General features: G+C 43.4%; 1 protein-coding gene across 1 annotated transcript in view; it reads right to left on the reverse strand.

Moving 5' to 3' along the window:
• Window positions 1-23,345, reverse strand: part of NRP1 (neuropilin 1) — a 171,481-nt gene that overhangs the window by 93,784 nt on the left and 54,352 nt on the right. Inside the window, 2 exon segments of the mRNA XM_048510770.1 lie at window positions 3,121-3,348; window positions 11,341-11,522. Coding sequence (XP_048366727.1) covers window positions 3,121-3,348; window positions 11,341-11,522 — 410 coding nt within the window.

A 23,345-nucleotide genomic window follows, 5' to 3' on the forward strand; every position in this document is an offset into this window, starting at 1 on the left:
GGAACAAGACTGAGTGATATTGTCCCTATGACCCTCTTCAGACAACATTCTCAGTGCAGCACTTTGGACCAGAATGTCCACTCTTCAAGGGCAGCCCCACACATAGCTCAGCGCAGCAATCTAATCTAGACATTACTAAGGAGTGTATCATAGTGGCAATATTTTTTTCTACACAGAAAGGGCCACAGCTGGCTCACTATTCAAAGGCTGCCTCAAGCTCCCACTTCCACGTGCTTATCCAACAGAGGCATCCTGTAATATCCAGAGACTGAGCTCAGCACAAACTTGTAATAAAGGCACACTCATAAATTCCATTCCATTCATATGGGTCCAGGATGAAAAAAATATTGGTTAATTTCTGGCAGCACATATCCAGTCTGGGTCATGGTGACAGGTTTGCAACATGTGCACTAACACCAGTGCACTAGCAGATTCATCTCTCTACATACTTGGTCCTGGCTATATACTTGCCAACCTCCAGAATGATAACTGATCTCTAGTCAGCAGTTCTCCTGGAGAAAATGGCTGCGTTAGAGGGTAGACTCTACCGTATTATACCCTACTGAGGCCCCTCTTCAAATCCAGTCCTCCTCAGGCTCCATCAAGTTCTTCCCAACCCAGAGTTGGCAACCCTAGTTCAGAAAGCATCATCCCTAGATTTGGAAGAGCTACGGTCCCCTTAAAAATACACACTAGACAGTGGTGGCGAACCTTTGGCACTCCAGATGTTATGGACTACAATTCCCATCAGCCCCTGTCAGTATGGCCAATTGGCCAAACTGGCAGGGGCTGATGGGAATTGTAGTCCATAACATCTGGAGTGCCAAAGGTTCGCCACCATGGCACTAGAACATCTACAAGTTCTTTGATGTTCTCTAGGGCCAAAAGTTGTCCATTCATCGGTCAATTGCTTTTGTAAAGAGACCAAGGCCCAGGAGATCTGCTTCTTGTCCTCATTTTCCTGTTCCTTGAAATGGACATTATTCTTCTTTCTGCCTTCATCCCAATTACATCTTTTTGTAATAAGTATTAAATAATGCCAAACACTGCAAGATTACATTCATAAACCTTACACATGCTAAATCAAGAGTGCTTTCAAAAGAACCTATGAAAGAATCTGCCATGTAAGTAGTTACGGGAATACATGTTTGAACTGTCACAACGCTTATTTCTACAGTTTAAACAAAAGATGTTTTAAATTCAAAGTTAGGCTGGAACAATTACAGCACTTTCTAATAATGGCTTCAATTCAGTCATTTTCGTGAACCCAGAAAATTAGTACTTTAGGGGGCAAAAACCTTGACACTAATCCCTTTGAAAATATATTTCAAATACTTCGGCTGATTGGTCTTTTTTCTCCACACTTCAGCTGAAAGCAAAAGTTGTACAGGAATTAACACTGGGGAGCCATGAGCTATGGAGAAAAACCTATTATTAAATTCCCAAGCACAGCTAGAAAACCATTTCAGGATTCTTCTGACAGACGGGTTGAATACTGGATAATCTTTCAGTCATTCTCTTGCCTCTTCCATTGTTGTTTACTAAAAGGGGGTGGGGCCATGGCTCAGTGGTAGATCATCTGGCCTGTATGCAGAAAATCCCGGGTTCAGTTCTTGGCATATCCCACTTCAGGCAGTAGGTGAAGGGGGAGGGAAGGCAGCGTGTTATAGCACAATCTTGTCAGATCTTGTAAGCTAGGAAGGGTCGATGCTTGGAAGGGAGACCCTTAAGGAAGACTCTGCAGAGGAAGACAATGGCAAACTACCTTTGCTTCCCATTTGCCTCAAAAGCCCCTTGCTGGAGCAACTGTAAGCCAGCTGCAACTTGACAGCACTTTACATTCACACAGTAGGTAAAGTGAAAGATCCCCTCAGTTCCCAGAGAGCTGCTGCCAATCAGAGCAGACGACACAGAAGTTGATAGGACAATAAGCTGGCTCAGCAGAAGGCAGCTTCATATGTGTATTCAGAGAACCATAATAAGTTATTCAGTCCCCAAAAGAAATAACCCAAACCTTAAATTGAATGGTATACACCCTGAAGGAAGTGCTCTACCCCAAAACACCACTAGTGTCACATTCCACTAAGTCCATAATAGCAGTAGAAAAAAACTACTGGATGACATCAAAAATCCTTGCATATACTTTTCATTCATTCATTCATTCATTCATTCATTCATTCATTCATTCATTCATTCATTCATTCATTCATTCATTCATTCATTCATTCATTCATTCATTCATTCATTCATTCATTCATTCATTCATTCGATTTGTTAGACCGCCCTACTCCCAAAGGGGTCAGGGCGGTGTGCAAACGAGACAAACAATACACTGTAATTAAGAAGAAACAAATCGAATAATCCCAATTAAAACAATAAATACAATAAAAACAGTAGCAGCAATAACCCATCCATAATCCATTAGTGTGGATACAAAATAAATCTTTAAAGTCTGTTATCAGGCAGATTTTATACAGTTGAAGCTCTGTTGAAATCAGTAAGGATACCTATGCACATAAATCTTGCATCAGAATTTAGCACCAGCACTACTCCTAGAGTAGAATCGGAGGCTATCAGAAATCCTGGAAACACAACCCCTGTGTTGAATTCCTCTACACTAGTAGCATCATCAACCTTATCACTGGTTGCTTGTGATGGGGAAATGCTTGCTATAATGACAGCAGGACACAAGATAATTTGTACTGCACATCACAGAGGGGAACATGGCCGGAGCCACCATATCTGGTGGCACCCCTAGAGCTTGTACAACTTTTTATTAATTTACTTTATTTACAGCTCACCTTTCTTGCAGATACTCAGGACCAATTACAGGATATAAAGTGGTGCAATTAGAAAGCATAAAGCAAGCCCTGGGCATTGCAACAGGACTAGGGAGTTAGAGTACAGAGTTTGAGCCAGAAACTCTTAGGATCTGTTTCACATGCAACATGCTGTACAATGACTAAGTGTTCTTTTATCTCATACTTTTAACAGCCTTTGGCAAAATCAAGCCAGAACCTTTGTAACATGATGTTAATCTATGCTAAATGACAATATGCTCTTTGCGGCATACAGTGGAACGATGGTTCCCTGACACACAGCTCATATTTCCCCCCTTACCTTCAGCGAATCCATCCCAGATTTCTAATCTGTCGTAGCGGCAGACCATCCCTCCTGGCGGACTTGAATCTGGCTCCAGTTCAAAGCTTTCAAATTCCAGTATGATTTCTGACATCTTTGGTGCAAAGATAATGTAAGTGCATTCAAGGCCATTGGGATATTTTTCAGGGAATCCAGGTGATTTGATCACCCCACTCATTGACGTAAAGTTTCTGGAGCATTCTGGCCCTGTGGAACAGAAGGAACAAATAAAAAACAATATGCTGATTTAGCCCGATTCCGGTTAGCTAGAAAACAAATTGGGCCATTTTATCTTTCCAAACTGCAGACTGGCTTTTCAGTGAAACACCTTGCTTTAATCACCGTATTAATCATCCAGCTAGCTTGTTCCCGTTATTGATAATTGATATTAAAATGTAATTTACACCTATTCCATGATCTCCAATTTTCAATTTGTAACAGAGTACTTAAAAGATGGTGTGGGGGGAAGAGAAAAGAAAGTGTGCGCCTGCTCTAAAGGAGGGGGGGGAATTATGACAAAATTATGTGGGAACGATGAAAGTCTGAGCAGCAGAAATCTCAACAGCCCTAGGGAAATAGTTATAGCCCCTTCCAGCTAAAATCTTTAAATCTTAACGTTGACAGCCTTTTATTGGTGAAATAGAACATTTTTGCAAGAGGAGGGGAGTGGATTCGATGGATGGAGCAGAGGTTTCGGATTCCGAGAGCAGCCACTCAGTAACTATGCCAGATGTGACCTATGCCTTCTTGACAAACTAGATGTGAAAGGTAATTCGTACTCGTACCAAGGGTGACTGACTGGTTCTGAGCGGTGTTGACACAGGTGCAACAGCAAAGCGCTGCTGTTAGTGAAGGCATGATAAACTGTGTGATTACAGGCAGTGTGGCTGGAAACCAAACCGATATCAATGTTGACACGCTGCTTTCACCCACCACACCAGTTGTGGTGCCGTCTCTGGTGTGCCGCAAAAGGCTCACGTGCAAGAATAAGGGGCACTGCCCACATGTCTGGTCTCGCTGTATCAACCCCAGAAGACGGCTGACATCCACAAAATATCCTCCACTCTGAATCTATCTCATTGCTTAATGTGACACTGATTCCCTTTATAGCTAATGGCATTTCTATCTTGCTAAGCTGTAGTATAAGCTTTAGGGGTTGTTTTTCATGTTTCGCAGAACATAATTTATTTGTTCTCATTAGCCACTCTCACCCTGCTTTGCATGTTGAAAAGGCTTTTGTGTAAGTAGGACTTTTGCCGGATAAGCAATTGCAACTGTAAATCAGGTACACATTTGAATGAGGAAGTTATCTGGCCCCCTCCATTAGTGGATTGAGCATTCACGTGGACATTGATCTGCAAGTCCTCATCCACATGATGATATGAACGAGTATCCGTATGCACGCTTCACTGACAATAGTGCAATGCAGACAGGCTGCTTCCTCATTCAGATATGCACCGAAAATGTACACCTGCTTCACACTTGTTCCTGATCTGACTGCAGACTCCTGATTTTATCCACTGATCTCTTATGCTGGATTCCAGCTATATCTATGGTAACAGAAACAAAAAAAATATTAACACTCACAAGAACACAAACTGTGGACCAGACTACAGACTACAAATAGGGTTGCCAAATCTGGTTTTGGAAATACTTGGAGATTTGGGGGTGAAGCCTGAGGAGAGCGGGGTTTGGGGAAGGGAGGGGCTTCAGTAGGGTATAATGCCACGGAGCCCACCTTCCAAAGTGGACTTCTCCAGGTGAACTGATCTCTGTCGCCTGGAGATCAGTTCTAATAGCAGGATATTTCCAGCTGCAATGTATGTGAGTCTGGCATGGGGTCTTGCTGCCATATTACAGGTATAGGTTTCTGGTAAGAATTCAACAAAATACCTTCAGGGTGCATGATGCTCCTCCCATATGGGGCAGCTAATACCTCTCTGGTGCTATTTTGGCTTTGGAAAATGGCATTGGAAGGAGGCCAAGGAGCTCCTCCTCTGGCCATGGTGCTGATCTGTCTTGGTCCCCTTGGACTCTTTTAAATGGGAGTTCATACTGGAAACTCACAAGTGCAATAAAGTCAAAGAAGACTATGCACATCCTAATATATAGTTTAACCTATGTTCTATTATCTCATTACAGTTTAACAAGAGAAGGAAGTTTATGTATTTATTTAGAAAACAAGCTGTTGATCTTGGTACAGTCTGTCATCTGATATGAGAAAGGCATGAGCTCTTATCTGACTATTGAACACATAAACTTCTATAAATGTAGCTAGTAATACACACACAATAGTATAAATAAGTTGTACAATACTCTGTAGGGAGGGTGACCTTTTGAGGATAAGGAGGAGGGGCTAAAACTGTGAGGGATCAGGAGGTGGGGCTTGTGGATTTCATTAAGGGCTGCCTATATTTTCTCCCATAATTTGGGCACTTACTTTTAATTGACATCACAGCCTTGGCTGTTATTACCACTTTTGCTGCACTTTTATCATTTGCAGAGATGCACAAGCCTTTTCTTGTTTGTCTTCAGAAGGGAAATTACTACTACTGTCATTTTACAAATGGGAAACTTGAGTGTAACTCTTGAAGCTACCTGCTCAATGAATTTTTAGATGAGTCATTTTCTGCCTTTCTCTACGCTCATAATTCCTGAGAGATGCACAGGGAAACAGAAATTGGTCCTGGGAGCTTTCTGAGTGACATGTCTGCAAGTCATATGCATGAAATACAATACTATTATAGTTTCATTTTGGGTAGCACTGAAAACGTAAACACAGCTAGAATAAAGTAATTATGCCTTTTGATGGGCCTTTGGTTGAAATGCTTTGAAAACAGGGCCATAGTATTACATCTTTTCTCACATTCTATTCTATTCTGCTCTGTACAAAACATGAAGCAAGCTATCAAATACCCAAAGGGTCTATGAGGGAAAGGATTTGCCCAACTTATAAGAAAGAAAGTGAGAGAACTTTAAAAAGTATTGTCTATGGAGCTCAGAAATAATTAATGAGAAACTCACAAAAGCCCAATATATAAAAGTATGGAAGCAGTGACTTATTTGTGTGAGTGTGTACGTGTGTGTGTGTGTGTGGGGGGGGGGGGAAGCAAATATACCAGTTGCTACTTTCAATGTGAAATACAGCATATATATACCTCCCAGGCCTTGGTGTATTTTTGCCTCTAGTTTACTAACAGTGCAAATTTATTTCAGTAGCCATAGGTCTGAATAACTCTGCGCTGAATCACACTGTAAGTCACGGAGCACACAGCAGCAGCAGAAGAGTGGTGTGCAGCAGTGGCAAGCTGAAATCACTTCATATGGGCCATATGGGCCATGTGGACCCATGAGTCTTCTTACTCCTGCCAAATATACCTGCTGCTAGTTTTAACCTGACACCTGTGCTACATGTTGTCATTCATGCTATGTGAAATTTCTAGAGATCTAGTTTTCTGACTTTAGCTCAAATAAAGCCTGAACTGTCCCTAGAAGCTAACTTGAGGCTGTCATACTTTGGTCCCATTATGAGAAGGCAAAAATCACTGGAAAAGACAATCATGCTAGGAAAAGTTCAAGGCAGCAAGAAAAGAGGGAGAATTGGATTGACTTACTCGAGGAAGCCCCAGCCCTCGGTTTGCAGGACCTGAGCAAGGAAGACTGTTATTAGGGCATTTTGGAGGACACTGGGTGGCCATGAGTTGGAAGCAACTCGATAGCACTGAATACACACAGTTTTCTGACAATGCAATCCTAAACAAATGTAACCCTTCCAAGTGTACAGGAGTCAGTGGGCTTTGAAAAGTAGAACTGCACAGAACTGAACGGTGAGTTTTGAACTTGGTACCCTAAAAGAATTGTTTTAAATGAAATGTGTTAAGTTACACAGTTTCCAAGTCCACTTTCATAGGCTATTGGGCAATCTCTGGAGGGGGAAAAAATGGCCATATTCACTTGCATTGCTTTTATTCTAATAGGTTGCAGTATGTGATTCAAAATTTGTCTTCCATAATTGTAACTATCAAGTGTTAGCCTAGACTCATTAAAATGTTGAAAAAGAAAGGAAATGTGAAGTCAGTGTTTTCACAGCTACAGCAGCTCTTAGACCACACATGTGCGTATAATTTTTTCCATCCGTGTAAAAGGTGATATCATATACATTTTGATATACTGTGCAATTGGCATAAAGGTGGGTTAGAATCACTCTGACAGCTATAACGTTGCATTTTCTGACTTGTGTGTGTATAAATCCTCATGTTGCCTTGATGTAACAAATGTCGTTCAGAGAGAGATTTAAATGATCACACAAGGCAGTAAATGCAAAGGAAACGTGGAGTTGCCACAAAACTATCAAGGAAAGAAAAGGGCCCCATGGAAAAATGTTCACTTTTGCAAACAGCTTGTCTAGCAGCTCTTTCAATACTTCTCCCATTGCATGAAAGTGCAAAGCTTAATTGGCAAGGCACTGAAATGGCAGTCCCTAAGAGTCCAAATGCTTTTGCGGGAGGGGGCTGTTGTTGTAAAAGGAAAACCTTTGTTCGTATAAAAGTTAACACCCTGCGGGTTTGTGTTATTCATTAATTATCTAGTTTTGGTTGGAGGGCCCTCCTGGCTTCTGAATGTGTGATTCATCAGTCTGCCTCCAAGTCTAGCTAAAGCTTGTGCCAAACAGTGATCTCACTACTTACACAGTGGTCAGTTACTCAACAAAGGATTTGACCACAGGGCAAGGGGCCATTTGCCAGTCCTTCTAATGATGATCACCCTTTGTTCTGCTCAGGGGTGTCTTCTACAGTTGCCTGCATTTAGCTGTCTTCACAGAATCTCCAAGATGGGGTCTGGAGTTCTTTTGGAATTACAACTGATCTGGACTACAGAGATCAGTTCCCCTGGAAAAAATGGCAGCTTCAGGAGGAAAAACTCCATGGTATCCCATAGATTTTAAGTGAAATCTCTCCTGAAGTCCTCTGCTAGAGGCACTGCCCCCAAATATCCAGAAATTTCCCAAGTCACTGTTGGCAATCCTGTCAGTTTCCGGTCAAGGCCCTATCAGTTCTCAGTGGAATCACATTCACATTGAGTAACCACCTTCCCAAGCTCGACTCTCCACAGTTACCACTCCCAAGTTTTCCAGAATTTCCCAAGCCAAGGTGACAAACAGCTTTGGATGGCACTGCTAGCAGGCTAAACACAGGGGCAAGAAGTTTTTACTGTCTCAAGCAGCTCTGGCTGCCCCTCATTTACCACTCCCCCTTGCCTTATTACTGCTGCAGCTGCTACCTTTGGAGGAGAAAAACTTCCTTACCTCTTTGCTTCCCCAGTCTGCTTTAAAAATGGAGAGGTTGTGCACACCTTGTGGGCTTGCTTAAATCTCATGAGACCTCTTACTCTTGGGAGAAACTGGCTACTGTAATGGTTACCCTAGCAATGATCCATCAGAAATGGCTGAACTCTTGTGAGAAGAAGAAATCTCACAAGAGTTTGGGAACTTGTAGACACAGTTGTGTGTTTTTAAAGAAGTTTGGGGGGTGGTGGTCAAGAAGGTAAGGAATATTATCTCCTCTGCTAAGCTCCTGGGCTAAGAGTGACAGGCAGGCTTTACAGACTTCATGGTCATATGGGAGTCCACCCTACTTCATCATGAGAACTGACTAATTTAAAAGAGAGTGATGAAATTTGTTGGCTCGGAGTGTGACACCTGCAGTGTCTTCCGGCCATCTTTCTTTATTCCTCCATTGCCTCCCACTCTGGCTAGTCTCCATTGTGGAAACTGAAGCTTTTGGAATGCCTGGTGGCCATTCATTCACAGAATGTAACTGGGGAAAAGAAAGTGGAAGAATACATGGGGTTAAAATGGGGGGTGGGTGGGAAACCTTGTTCTTTTCTAGCTTTTTTGGGACCATTTTCTGTGTCAGGGTGGCTGAGACCCTGGATTTTTGCCCCAAAGTGGTTGCACTGCTGATGAGAGCCTGGCAATGGGTGAGGTGGGAGTTTGCCCCCAGCCCAAGATCTGCTGCTCTTAGGGCTGGCTCTGACAAGATGTGAAGTTGGTACTTGAAGATTACATTAATGATTGTGCTTCATCTGCCTCCCTGGCAGAAGTGCTTAAAGATGCACTACTCTGAGCCTCTTAGTCATCTGTTAAGCATGTGGACTGAAATGCATTTTGATCCCATAATCCTCTGCGGGAATGCAGAGCAGACCACATCACTGGGCTGCAAAGGTTACCACATCAATAAAAATGGCAACGCTATAAATCATTCAACAAATAGTCAGTACTAAGTAAAGATTTTTTTTCTGGAGTTTTTTTTAAGAAGAAAAACATACTGATAAAGCATGTCTTGTCATCAGCAGTAAAGGATTTGAGTTTGCAGCACAGAGCATTTTTATCTGATCCAGCAAGTGCTTAATTGTTAGATTACATTAAAGGAAAACCATGGAACTCTCAAAGTCAACAGGACTAGTTGAGCCAGCGTGGTGCAGTGGTTAAGAGCAGGTGGATTCTAGTCTGGAGAACCGGGTTTGATTCCCCACTCCTCCACCTGAGCGGTAGAGGCTTATCTGGTGAACTGAATTGCGGTGCCTCGGTCAGTCACCTGGACTTGTGAACAGGGCTGTCATCAGCCATCACCTCCTGGACAAGCACTGCCACTAGCCAGATCCAAGCCCAACTCCTATGGCAATGCTTGGACCCACTGAGGAGCAGCACATGCCACTCATGGCTAGGAGCAAGCCAAGTTCCAGCAGAGCAGTGGCAACCTCCACATTGGCTTAGCCAATGAGGGTAGCTTTGGTTGGAGAAACAGTCCTGAGTCTCACTAGGTACTGCCGGAAGTGGATTATTGAATTAGATTTTGGGGAGAGGGGAGGGACCTCAACAGGGTGCAATCCTATAGAGCCCTCCCTCCAAAGCAGCCATTTTCTTCAGGGGAGTTTTCTGTTATGTGGAGATCGGGAGGGCCCACCTGGGGGCAGGCAGCACAGAGCTTGGATTTCTAAGCATGATGCTTTCTTGGGCTGATAACCTTGGTGTAAATTTCCAAAGCAAACTGAACTTGCAAACTGGTATGTTTCCACCCAGTCTGTAATGAGTAGGCCCCAAGTTGTGGAACAGCCTCCCTGCAAAAATTTACCAGGCACTGATGCTTTATGGATTTCGGCGCCTGGTTAAAACTTTCTTCTTTACCCAGGCCTTCAGTGTGTGACCCCCAGAGTCTCCCATATCAATGCCAGCTGAAGGGTGGGGGGAGAGGCAGGGATTTTTAATGGATGTTTTTGTTGACTGTTTTTAAAGGATGTTTTAATGGTGGTTTTTAATGTTTATGTTGTTAGGATTGTAATGTTTTAACGGGGCTTTTAACCCAGTGGTGGGATTCAGCAGGTTCGCACCACTTCAGCAGAACTGGTTATTAAAATGGTGCTTGTAAACAACCAGTTGTTAAATTATTTGAATCCCACCACTGTTTTAACCCCATTATGTAAACCACCCTGGGACTTCAGCATAATTAGATTTATAAATAGATAAATAAATAAGTCTCCTGACTTCATTGGGAAAAACAGTTCTTATCAGGTTAAGCAAAGAGATGGAGCCTGCCAGTCTAGTCCAGTCTTGTCAGATCTGAAAAGTTAAGCAGGGTCAGCCTTGGGTAGTACTTGGATGGGAGACACCAAAGAGGTCCAGAGTTACAATGCAGAGGCAGGCAATGTAAACCACCTCTGTTCCTCTCTTGCCTTGAAAACCTTGCGGGGTCACCAAAAGTTGTCTGCGATTTGATGGCGCTTTCCACCCCCACAGGTTTTAACCTGTGAGTTTCCGACATTTGTGCTGGTTAAAAAGAGTGGTCTTAATTGCAAATGCAACAGCAACTGAAACTGCAAACTGACTCTACCCGGACACATGCAAATGCACATCACCGCCCTGTGTGGTGGACAAAACATATACCCCACCACACAATTGCTCCACACTATGCCACAGAGAGAAACACATCTTACCATGACATGTTTCTGAAGATGCCGGCCATCGATGCAGGTGAAATGTTAGCAGCAAAAACTACCAGACCATAGCCACACAGCTCACAAAACCCACAACAGCCGGTGGTATTAATTTTCCTAAAAAGTCCAGTCTTTCAATTGAAAGATCATAATAATTCATATTTTTATACTGAAAGTTACTTACAATGGCAGAATAGCCATGCTTACCTTTTTTGAAAACTTCATAGCGAATGGAGAACCCTGCTCCATGAGTTTCGTAATCAGAGACAAATTTGATGAAGAGGTGCGGCCCTGAAGATACCACAGGCGGAGGCGCAATCTTGCCACAGTACTTTCCCCACACTCGCCCATTGGCATTGTCTCCATCAATCACTTCAACATAATCATACCTGGTAGATAAATGGAAGAAAGAAAACTTTAAATTTCCAGGAACAAAAAGAAAGCTAATTAATTTAGGAGCCGTAGCCATGCAGCATACGTAATGAAGAAAAATGCTTGCCCACTTGGAAGCCGCATTATGCTGAGAGATGTAAGCAAAATGAAATAATTAAAATGGACTACATCATGTCTGTAGACATCATCTGGCAATGTGGAACTATTAGGAAGAATGGCGCCCATTATGCTTACAGACAATGTCAGCTAAAGTAACCAATTAACAAGAAAAAGGAAATCTCATGAGCACAGTTCTGTATTATTAAATTGCATTCCTTTGTCTATAGCAGCATTGTTATCAATACATAATACCCAGTGTTCTTTTCAACCAGTGGAAGTTCTAGTCTGAATTCTAAAATGGTTTGTAGGCTTTAATTTCTGTATGCAACTCTCCAAGCATAGGTCTAAAGAACTGCAAAATCAAGTCCTAAATATTTAATGCTCTTTCCCAGTCATGTTCTTTTGCTGGTTACTGTTAGATGGACAGGAATGAAGCTTAGCTAAGCAGATGTATCCTTCTTTGCTTTAAGTTTCTTATATCCAGACTCAGGGCTACTTTTAATACCAAAAAAATCAAGCAACGGCTGACACTATACTTGGACACTATACTTCCCTTATGACAGCTGAAACCCAGACAAGGCATTCCAAACAATCATCTTTCTTGTATATATTGATGTGTGTGTGTTCTCTACTTCTGAGCTACACTGGAAATATAGATGAGGACAACAAACTGAAAACTGTTGATACCCTAATTTATATACCTTTTCCCTGGAACAAAGCAACTGGTATAAAATGTAATTTTGATGTCTGTGATGAGTCTTCTATCGAGCCTAGATGCCATTTTGCCTGCCCCCTGGTTCCAGGTTGGAAGGTTGTTTGCCGCCAGTTTTTTAAAAAATCTGTTTTCATGATCTATTGCTCCTGCAATAGTTCAAAAATATTGCTCCTGCGATAGATCAAAAATACTAATCCATCTAGCCTAGCACAGCCTACTCTCATTGGCAACAGTTCTCTTCAGTCTTATGACAAGAGACTTTTCCAGATCTGATACCAGAGACTTTTTAAACTAAGGAAGCTAAAGATCTCGGGACCTTATCTATAAAAGCCACAGGTTCTACAATTGAGAGCCTATGGTTTCGTCCTTATAGCTTTTGAAAGTATATCCTTCTTTGCGCCCAGGCAGTTCCCAGGAAGTGACGAAATTTTACATCCTGCCTCCCTGAGAACGAGCTGGGAAACACCCATCCAGATGTCCTCCACCTCCAGTAGAATGGTAGATACAAAACTTCTGGATGAATGGCTTGGCAGCTTGCCTATGGAAACATGAATAGACTTAGCGCACTTCCACTTGCAAAAGATTTTGTGCAACTGCTAGCGCTTTCCTCACATTATAATTACAGTGCTCAGAAACTTACTGCACATGATCTTTTGGAAACACAAGTGGGGATACTATAAGTTTAATTGGGTGCTAACAGCTAATTACTGCACTCTTTGTCTTGCACTTCCACTTGAGCAAGGCTTATCAACCTCCAGGGCACCTGGAGATCTCTCGTAATTATAACTGATCTCCAGAAGACCAAAGTCAGTTTCCTTAGGCCGTTTCCGCACGGGCGGAATATGGCGGCCTGGGGATGGCAAAAACGCCGTTCCCAGGCCGCCATTCACACAGGGGGCGCAGCTGCGCCGCCCTCGCACTGCCCTCGCGCCGCCCTCGAGCCGCGAAGCCGGCATTTCCCCAGAGCGCTCGGAAGCGCTCTTGTTGGGGAAACGCCACCTCGAAGCCACTGCCGAGTGAACGGCAGCGGCTTCGAGACGCCTCCCCCCCTCCTTGCTCTCGGCACTTACCTTGTCCCCGGGCCTCCGGCGCGTTGCCGAGGCCTGGGGACACGCCACCCTGCCCTGCGCTGCTGGAGCAGGCGTGCAGGGCCGGGGGGGGGCGTGTCCCCAGGCCTCGGCGACGCGCCGGAGGCCCGGGGACTTGCCGGGTCGGCCGGGTGCCAGCGCTCCACGGCGCTGGCTGCCTGGCTCTTTCTAGGACCGTCCATGCGGACGGTCCTAGCGTCGTCGGGTCGGCGTCAAGTACGCCAACCCGGCCTCTTCCGCATTTGTGCGGAAATGGCCTTAGAGAAAACAGTTGCCTTGGAAGATGGACTCTTATACCCTGATGAGGTCTCCTCTCTTTCCAAACCCCACCCTCAACAGGTTCCTCCTGCCAAATTGCCAAGTGTTTCCCAACCCACAGCTGGAAATTTTTTGTTGTTTCCAGAATTAGTTCAGCCCATTTAAATATGCTTTGATCTTTTATTCCTCCAATCTCAGCCCCTGTACCCTGCACTATATAGTGTGCTACGTGAAACTCTGGGAATTTCAAATGTTGTTTGAGGTACAGCAGGGAAGTATGCGGTTCAAAGAAAAGGGACAAAAATCAAACCTTTGGACATGATGAAAATAGATTTTTGGACTCTTGAAACGAGACAGATAATCTTCAAAATAACATTATAGTTCTGAAAAGTTGAAAAGCGATGCCATTTGGATTTTTAGAAGACATTTTGCCACTTTGAATGAATCCAGGTCATCTGGACTTAATGAACCACACTTCTGAGTATTGACGGAAATAGCTAGAGAAATGTCAAGTACAACAGGCAGTCATCTGGGAGATTTGAGCAACTTTCAATAGACTGGAGAAGAGCAGCTATTTTCTGAGTCCAAATATTCACTTGTAAATTATCCTCTTTGACCAGTGGAATTTAGTTTCAAGTGAGGATCCTTGGCATCACGGCAGCTTCTGGTTATCACCAACAATCCACATACAATACCAGTGCTGATGGTTTTTCGGCTGGAGGTGATACTGTTATCACATCATTACAAATTAAGACAGGCACTGTTCCTGGTTAAGACTTTGCTCCCCTTTCCTTCCCCAAGTTACGTTTTGTTCCCACTTCCACCCCCAATTACATGTTATAAATCTTCACACCAGTTATTCTGGACAAAGTTCTTATAATGCCTCTCTTCTTTTTCTGCTTCCAAACCATCCTCCCCTTTCTTTTTGTGCAACAAAACCCAATTACAGAATATACAGATTCTGCACTAGTTTTTTGTTGCTAATTTCTGTGCAAAGGATGGTTTTAGACTTAACCAAACATTCTGGGTTGGATCTGGGGTTACTAGCCAGGCTCTTTACTCCAGCAGGAGCAAAAACGGAGGGAGGAACAATGTGGTGATATCACTTCTGGTTGTAGCTAACAGCTACAGAGATCTGGAAAATTCCTAGGGCATCATGATGTCACTTCCAGGTACAGACATGACATCATGGCTTTATTTCCCACCTCCCATTTTTGTTGCCACTGGAGCAAAAAAAGTGTTGGTGGGTGCTAGAAGCGGGGAACAGATCACCTGCCACGGCAGGCAATCCAGCAAGCCTAGTTGGATTCAATCAACTTTCCCATTGATGGAAAAGGGAAGAGAGAGTCCCATCACTAAAAGGACTATGCTTGTTTCCATGTAATCTGTATGTATGGATATAAGCCATGAGTAACAAGGATGGGGCATAGGACATGACTGAGCAAAAATGCTGCTAGGTCCATACCTATATCTTCTAACTTTAAAACCAGTAGTACCTTCAAGACCAGTGGTCTGCAACCTGTGGCTCTTCAGATGTTCATGGACTACAAATCCCATCAGCCTGTGCTGGCAGGGGCTGATGGGAATTGTAGTCCATGAACATCTGGAGAGCCACAGGTTGCAGACCCCTGTTCAAGACCAATAAGGTACCCAAAGTATAAGCTTTTCACAGTCAAAGTTCCCTTTGCCAGATAGCTGATCATTCTGTTGCAGACCAATATGGCTATCCTCTGAAGCTATGCCCTAAATTTAAACATCTCTAGAACTGCTGGTTCTCCCACACAACATTTATGTGAATACGAGTCCATAGATGCAATGATGGAACACTAACTTGAAGTGTGGAGAAGAGAAAGCATATGCATGTAAGGTCAAACTAAAATGAAATTAAGCAGCTGTGCCTTTCACCACCTTGAAGCACTTCTGTTAATCAGGAATATTCTAGCATAAGAAGGCTACAGATGAAGACAATCTTTGTACATCTCTTCAAAACAAGTCAGCTAATTATTGCATTTGAGGTCCCTACCACCTTCCAGAAGTCTGAAATCACAAAACTTGGAAAGTCAAATTGCTTTTATTTCTTGCAGTATTTCTAACCTGTCTTTTACTGAGACCTCAAGGCAACATTCAGCATTTTACAAGCCCCTTCTCTGTCTGCAAAATATCAGTTTCACTGATATACATCACCTCCCAGGGATCTGCCCTGTGCCCAGTAGTTTTATGCATTTTCACTGATGTGTGATGTTGGCTGGGTGGGAATACGCCCACACATGTATGGATGATAACAACTGGAACAAACCTTAGAAGATAAACCTGAAAAATCTGGGTACTGTCAAAGTAACGCTGTTAGGAGTGAAGGATTAGATACAGTCTTTAGTGTCATTTAAAGACATTTGGTTTTATATATTGTTTGGGGGCCCTTTGGTAATACCCAAGAAGGGGCTGGAATGGTTAACCATCTATTTCTTTGGGCACCATTATGTTGCCTTTTTAAATTTATCAAATGGCTTTTTATCCACACAATCACATTTTCCTTTCATTATTCCATCATCATTGACATTAATATGTTGTTATTAATTTGTTCAGGAAGCTTCAATCTATTGATATGCACACCAAAACATCTAAAATTATATCATTGCATGGGGAATGGTTTTAAAATGGCAGTATCATAAACGACATCTGACAATTTTGAAGAGAGAGAAGGAGAAATGCCTTTGTGATGACCAGTGCCATCTTTAACAATGCACTTCTGAACTGTCTGTGTCCCATTACTTATGTTTACATGAGATCCCGGGAGACATTTTCAAAGATGATATCACTAGTTAAAGTGGACAGCGAAAGGCTCTCTAAATTAAAAATGACATTACCTCACCGGTTAAAATTGTATGCCAGCTTTGGTATATATCAAACAGAAAATAAAGCTGACACTGATGGAACTGTAAGCAGTAACATATGTGAAATATTGTGCTAACAGCGTTTCCCCTTATACATCTGATGTTTTAGTAGCGGTGGATCAGTGCATTAGCTTCACTGTCCCATTTCAAAGGCAAGGAAACCAAAAGAGGAAATGTTCACTTTAGGACATTTCACAGATGTTTGATGAGGTTAAGATGGCCAGCAAAGAACGTCAGAAAGGCTTCAGGCTTTTAATCACCTTCCACTTTAAAAAGTATTCTTCCCATTGCATTCTGACTTAGAAAAGAGCACTCCTACTATTTTCAGCATTTGAAGTAGAGCAATTGTGATTCTCAGGAGAACTCTTGCACCTTGTTGGGTTGCTGGCTGTTTATGAAGACATTCTTTCTCCAAATCAGGAGATATTTATTGAAAAGTTAGCTAAAGGGAACAAGGATCACAAAACTGCCAGCTGCTTCCTACATTGAGCTGTTTGATACACAAGCCAGCTGACGTGAAACTGCTAGGATTTAAGCTGCTTAAACCCTGGCCTGGATGGCCCAGGCTAACCTGACCTCATCTGTCCTGGAAGCTAAGCAGGGTTGGTCTTAGCTAATACTTGAGTAGGAGACCACCAAGGAAGTCCAGGGTTGCTATGAAGAGGCAGGCAGTGGCAACTCACTGAAAGAAAGAACCTCAAAGCTGAATGAATCTGCAGCCTTCTTGGACCTTCTTGCAGTGGAATACTCCACTGAGGTCCTAGTGTCTGCAAAGTTCTCTCCTGCCCCCGATTCTCTGGGAGCACTTTAAAAGTTATTTTAAGCACCACTTGTGCTGTTTGGGTCAGAACCTTCATTCTGTGCACCATTCAGCTTATTACCTTGGTAAAAACAGCATTTTTGTGCCTCTAAAGACTACTGGTAGAACTTGCCTGTTGTGCCTGCCATTTTGAATCAGTGTGACAAGGGTATCATTTCCAGCTGTGCCACCATGACCACATTTTTTCTTTGGCTGAGACAGAATACCTCTGGATCTCTTCTGCCTTGGAAACCAGGATGCCATAAGTCACCGCAACCGGGCAGCACTTTCCACAAGCTAATATGTAGCAGTTCAAAACTAAGGCCTCCCTGTCGCCTCCACTCTGGCAAGAATTCCGCCGGCGTGGAGGCGGAAGGCGAGTTTCTGCGATGCACGCACTTGTCACGCGGCGGCTCCTCAGCAGAGGCCGGCAGAAGCCGGCAAGCGACTCCGCGACGCGAGTCGCCTCTTCCACCTGCCCCGTCCCCACTCCACACCTTGTCCGCCGCCGCTGTCACTTCGGTTGCCGTCAAGCCCTCGCTTCACGCTTGCCCTCCCGGCCTCCAGGGGTTGGAGGACAGCGTGGCGGGCTTCAAACGCCAGCAGGCTTAATTTACTGGACAAGGTGAGTGGACGGGCAGGGAGAGCCAGCGTGTTCGGGCACTCAGCATTGAAGACGCCCCAACAACAAACTTCTTTTTTTAAAGGGGAGGGGAGGCAGTCTGGGGAGGGAGGGGAGCGAAATAAGTCACGCTGCCGGCGCTAGAGCAGCGCCAGCTTGTAACCGGGCGCCTGGGGCTGGGCGCTTTCACCGCCCCAGGCCAGCCGTTTTTGGGCCCATGCGGAAAGGGTCTAAGATTTGAGTGGATCAATACATGTGCTGCCTGAACCCGCATAACTCTCAGTCTACACCCATGACACTGTTGCTCACCACAGTTCCAGAAGCATTTCTATGAAGTGGAAAATATGGGTTCCAAGCAAGTACCACACTGGTTCAAGCTCATGCCAGATCCTTCACTGAACTGTTGTGGAATCGGCTTCTCCCCTGCCTTCGGGAGTGGCTACGTATATGCTTTTAATAATAAATAAATAAATGAATAAATAATAAAAAAATAGTCAACACCAACACGCTAGTAAAGTACACAAAAAACCGAAATGTGTCTAACAGCACCATCCAAATAGTGGGGTGCCTGGATGCAGCAATGTAACCACACCACTGGAAAGCCCCCATTGGGCTTAATGGACTTAAGTCACAAAAAGGTGGCATAAATCCAAAGACCTGGCTGCCGGCACAATGGGAGCAATGCCCCAGGGAGGACAAATCCACTGGCGTGCCTTACGGCACTCCCAACAGTGGATTTGGCCCTCTGGATGGGACCTTAAGTGAATATGCAGTTATGTTTCACTTAGCAGCTGCTTATGCTGAATGTGTTCTGTTGTGCCTATCAGTGTTACTAAGGGCCCGTTTTACTCAATAGAATCTGCCTACCCTAGTTTGGAACACAGCCTTGCATATGAGTATCATCGAATAAGCTATATGGATTAGCATTGCCATTTACTTATAGGAAGGTGCCACAAAACAACAGCCTGTTTCAGCACAATCACAAAGTAAACTGAGATGCTTATTCTGTAGAAAATTTTTTCACAGGCTACAAATCATGCACTCCTCTTTACAGTTTTGTATCTACTCTAAATGAATTGTTTAATCACAAATTCAGAGATGGCTTCAGGGCAATTTTTAGCTGTAGGCAAGAAGCTTCAGAACACAGCCAATAGTCTATGATCCTCACACCATAAACTTTGCATCTGGCAATTACAAACAATGAAATAAACACAACGTTTTGGGGGAATAAAAAACCTATTATGCAAAATGAAAATCAGCGCAATCGCAGAGGTTCTAGCGTGAACAACCCTTGTCATGTTAACGCTTCTTTGAAAGCAACACCAGTGCGGCGAAGTCATTCTTTTTAAAGCAGAAGAATGTAAGGTCGCAACTTGCAAATGGCATTGTTGTTGAGGAAGCTAAGGAAAGCAGCTTGCTCCTCCCTCTGGAATTGATATCGGTTCCACTCCATAAGTTTATCATTATAGAATGCTGGGCCAGGGATGCAGTTGGCACACTGGCATCCCTCTAAGGAGACCGAATGTGTCACTTCAGCAGCACATCCAGACTGAGTTGGCACACTTCCCAGGATGCTGAGCTTGCAACTGTGGCTCTCCCAGCCAGCAAATCATTGCTCTGTTATTGCTATCAGTGGCAGGGCAAATATTTTTACAACATTATAGCTCTACAGGGTCTAGAGCATGGCTGGGTGCGGAGACGTTGCCAAGCACTACTGAAAGCTTGGAGCTATAAACAGTGATGGTATTTGAGGAAATGGGAGAAACAAAATATGACTACTTGTGGCTTGTGTTTGGGCACATGCCCAGATCATGGTAAATAAATATACCCCCACAACCACTTTATAATCTTCACTTGCTCCTCTTTGAGATCTCTTCCATTCCACACCTCAATGGAAATGCCCCTGCATTTGTGTAGGTTGCATTCGGCTCCCTAATCCATGGAAAGTTGCTCAAGGGCAACGTGAGGATCTTTCCCCCCCTTTTCCAATTCCATAAAAGGGGCTGAACATGCTGCTACTAGACAGTCCTAATTTTATGGTTCAGTAAAACAATGTCTGAGAAAGATTCCCACTAGAATTATGAAAGAACACAGATTTCCTCTTAAGGATTTTTATGTGAGGATTGGAAAAAGATCAGCTTTTATTTGGAAAGCAATGTGTTATGGCTTCAAGGGAGGGGACAAAGGGCAGGTGGCAGCCATTGAAAAGAAGCTGTGTGAATTGTGACATGGGACAGAGACTGGGGAGAATTCCACACCCCCAGGTTCAAATAAGCATTTAAGGTGATTTTCTTGTGCCTGCTTTTGTCTTCTGAATATGCTAGGGACCTCATAAATGCACCAATACCAACACGGCCGTTGGAAGGATAGGAAGTTCTCTATAAAGCACTACACAGTGGTGAATTGATCTTCTGAACTTGTCCTTGTGCAGATTTCCATGTTAATAGGTGGTAAGATGCTAAAGCTTTTGTTCTGAAGTCTATGCAGGGTATGCTTACAGGTAAGAATTTTTCTATCAGTCAACCCCACCATTTGGACAGATGGACCTAATATACTTGTTGTTGCATGTTTTCCTTGGGGTATTGCAAGTTCTCCCTGTGGACTGATTATACATGTTTTGTTGAAGACACCTGGTGGAGTTAACCTGGATTTATCGTAAAGGGCATGAAAATTGCCAGTTCTCCACGCATACAGGTTGCCACTTAGGGGCACACAAGGAACACAAAACACATTTGTTACACATACATCTTCAAAACAAAACCATATTGGGATTTCAGGACCAGAGATACTAGTGTACACATGATGTGTCTTATTATTTGACAGGGATATTTGTACCCCAGTACTAATTAAGTTATTTTATGCTATATTGGCATATACAGGGTGTTTTTTGTGTTGGTTTTAATATTACAATGTTTGTGTATGAGGAGATTGTGAAGGTCTATGGCCAAAACAATAAACTTACTACTACTAGTGTACACTTTCACTGCTGTGTCTCATTTCTTTCTGTGTTTTTCCCCCCTAAGCAAGCATCTATAAGACTGTAGAATGAGTTACATTTCAAAGAGTGGATGATACAGGTTGTGTTTATGAAAGGAAGCACACAGTGTTTCAACAAGTGCACTAATGCTTGGATCTCCTGGAACAATAGGATGAAGTGTTGAGCTCATTACTCTCATATTTTAAGAAAGAGATACAGAAGATACAAAAGGAAAGATTCTTGCTTCTGCTTCCTTAATAGCTGCATGTGAGGGATTTATGGCTGTTGACATGATGTTGGATTATTCGGACTCCAGAGCACACTGTAAAGTTTGCAATATCTTTCTAGACTTCAAGAATTAACTGAACTTAATTTGGAACTCAGATACAAACATACAGTACAAAGAATTCACAAAATTCATGCACGTAAGATGATTTAGACTGAATAAACTGTAGATCTAGTGCAGACTCTGCAGTCTGAATGCTGGTTGTAATGTACAGAATATAACCTCTCCAAACATTAGATGACCTATTACTTTCTTACCTTCTCTAGTACCAACTTTTTGTTCTGGGCATGACTGTAGATTCAGTTAGTCTTAATGGGCATTGAGAGAAAATATTCCTGGGAGACTACCTGAGGCTTCTGGTTGTGTATAATTGCATCAAACTCAGTCCATAACCAACTACCATGTTGACAACAGTGGTATAATTAGGTTATTTTAGACTCTGGACAATGGGCCCTTCAGTTGTTAATGTAAACTTCAGATGCAAAGCTATAACCTGCTGTTTAGGGGTGATAAGCTGTGCCTGGAAACTGGTGGGAGCTTCAGGGGCAGGGGCATGTCTGCACCATGACATCACTTCTAGGAAAACGTTAAAGTGATGTTGGGTAGCTCTAGGAAACACCAGAAACTCTCTGGTAAAACCATAGAGTTTCCAACGATTCCTGGAGCTTCCCTATGTCACTTCTGGCATTTTCATGGAAGTGATGTTGCAGTGCAAATGTTGCTGACTTTTTCTCCTCATCCTGCTTGCTTGGAGCAGAGATGGGCAACAAGAGTTGCCAGTGGGAGGCCTCCAACCATGCCAGGAGGTCTGGCATCCCTTCTGCTGTTACTCCTCCCCACTTGAGGCTGTGAGCCCAGACCCTGGACTTTCCCAAATCCAGCTCTGACAGTACCTTGAGAGGACAGGCCCATGAAAACTCATTGTGTTTGAATGTCCCCAGCAAACCAGGAGGTCATGTATAAAGTGGTGGAGCTACAAGGGGGAGGTGGGGTGGCACCCCCAGCTCCCTCCCCCCTTTCCCACCGCTCACCGCGGCGCCTCATCGTTCTTCATTATTCAGTTTGTTCTTTTCTAGAACTTTTTCAGTCTGAAAAATGGTTGTTCACAGTACAGGCTAAAATGGCCCGAGAACTTAGTTCCCAGGAGACCTTGGGCCTCGCCAAGGTCTCCTGGGAAGTATAGTTCCCCATCTGAAGCTGTTTTAAGCCTGAACTGTGAATAGGCCTTTTTTTCAACCTGAAAAAATTCTAGGAAAAGGAAAGGAACTAAGGTAAGTGTGTGAAGGTAAAGGGGACGCTTACAGTGGGGCTTATGGTGGGTGGAAAATATAGACTGCGACTGGGCAATAGCTTGGCCCAGCTACTGCATGTGCGGGGAAGGGAGCGGATGTTCAATGTACACTTAAAATGTTTACAGTAACATTAACATTTTGTGCAACAACATTGTGCAGTTTGACTTTGTCAGTTCTGTTTTCTTAAGATTCAAATGTGTCTTGCAGATAAGCTATGTAGATGCCCAACAAAGGAACCATAACATCTGGCAATTGTTATGTTCCTGTCTTGCATGGATCACAGTTCGTTTCCTCTCGCAAGTATGTCTGATTTTTGTGGTTACAGCAGCCCCTTACTTGTCCTCAAGTGATTGTTGCATACATATGAATGTTTCATCCCCCAGTCAACTGTGCTTCCTCCTTCAAGAAAACCAGGAACAGCTTTCACCTGTTGATAAGTATCATAACTTGTTCTGATAATCACTTAATAGAGATTGATTATCAAAAATAATTTAACTGCGCAATAGCCTGGTGAACTGTCATAGGCCCTCACATGTGTGGTTTCCCTCACTTTGAGCAAACATCCCCTTCAGGTTTGATTCTTGGTTATACACATATTTCCCTCTCTTCAGAACTCACCCCACTGTCAGATCTGAGAATTCCAGGGATATAAATTGAAACACTATGCCCACTGGCAACAATGGTGTTACTAATCATTTCAGGACCATCATTTCAGGACAACCAGAAGGGGTTCTTTTTATCATTTTAAATGCTGAAGGTCTATCACTGGAGCCATGAATGAAACCAAGCTGA

Source organism: Sphaerodactylus townsendi, linkage group LG11 (assembly GCF_021028975.2).
Source record: "Sphaerodactylus townsendi isolate TG3544 linkage group LG11, MPM_Stown_v2.3, whole genome shotgun sequence".
Lineage (NCBI taxonomy): Eukaryota > Metazoa > Chordata > Lepidosauria > Squamata > Sphaerodactylidae > Sphaerodactylus > Sphaerodactylus townsendi.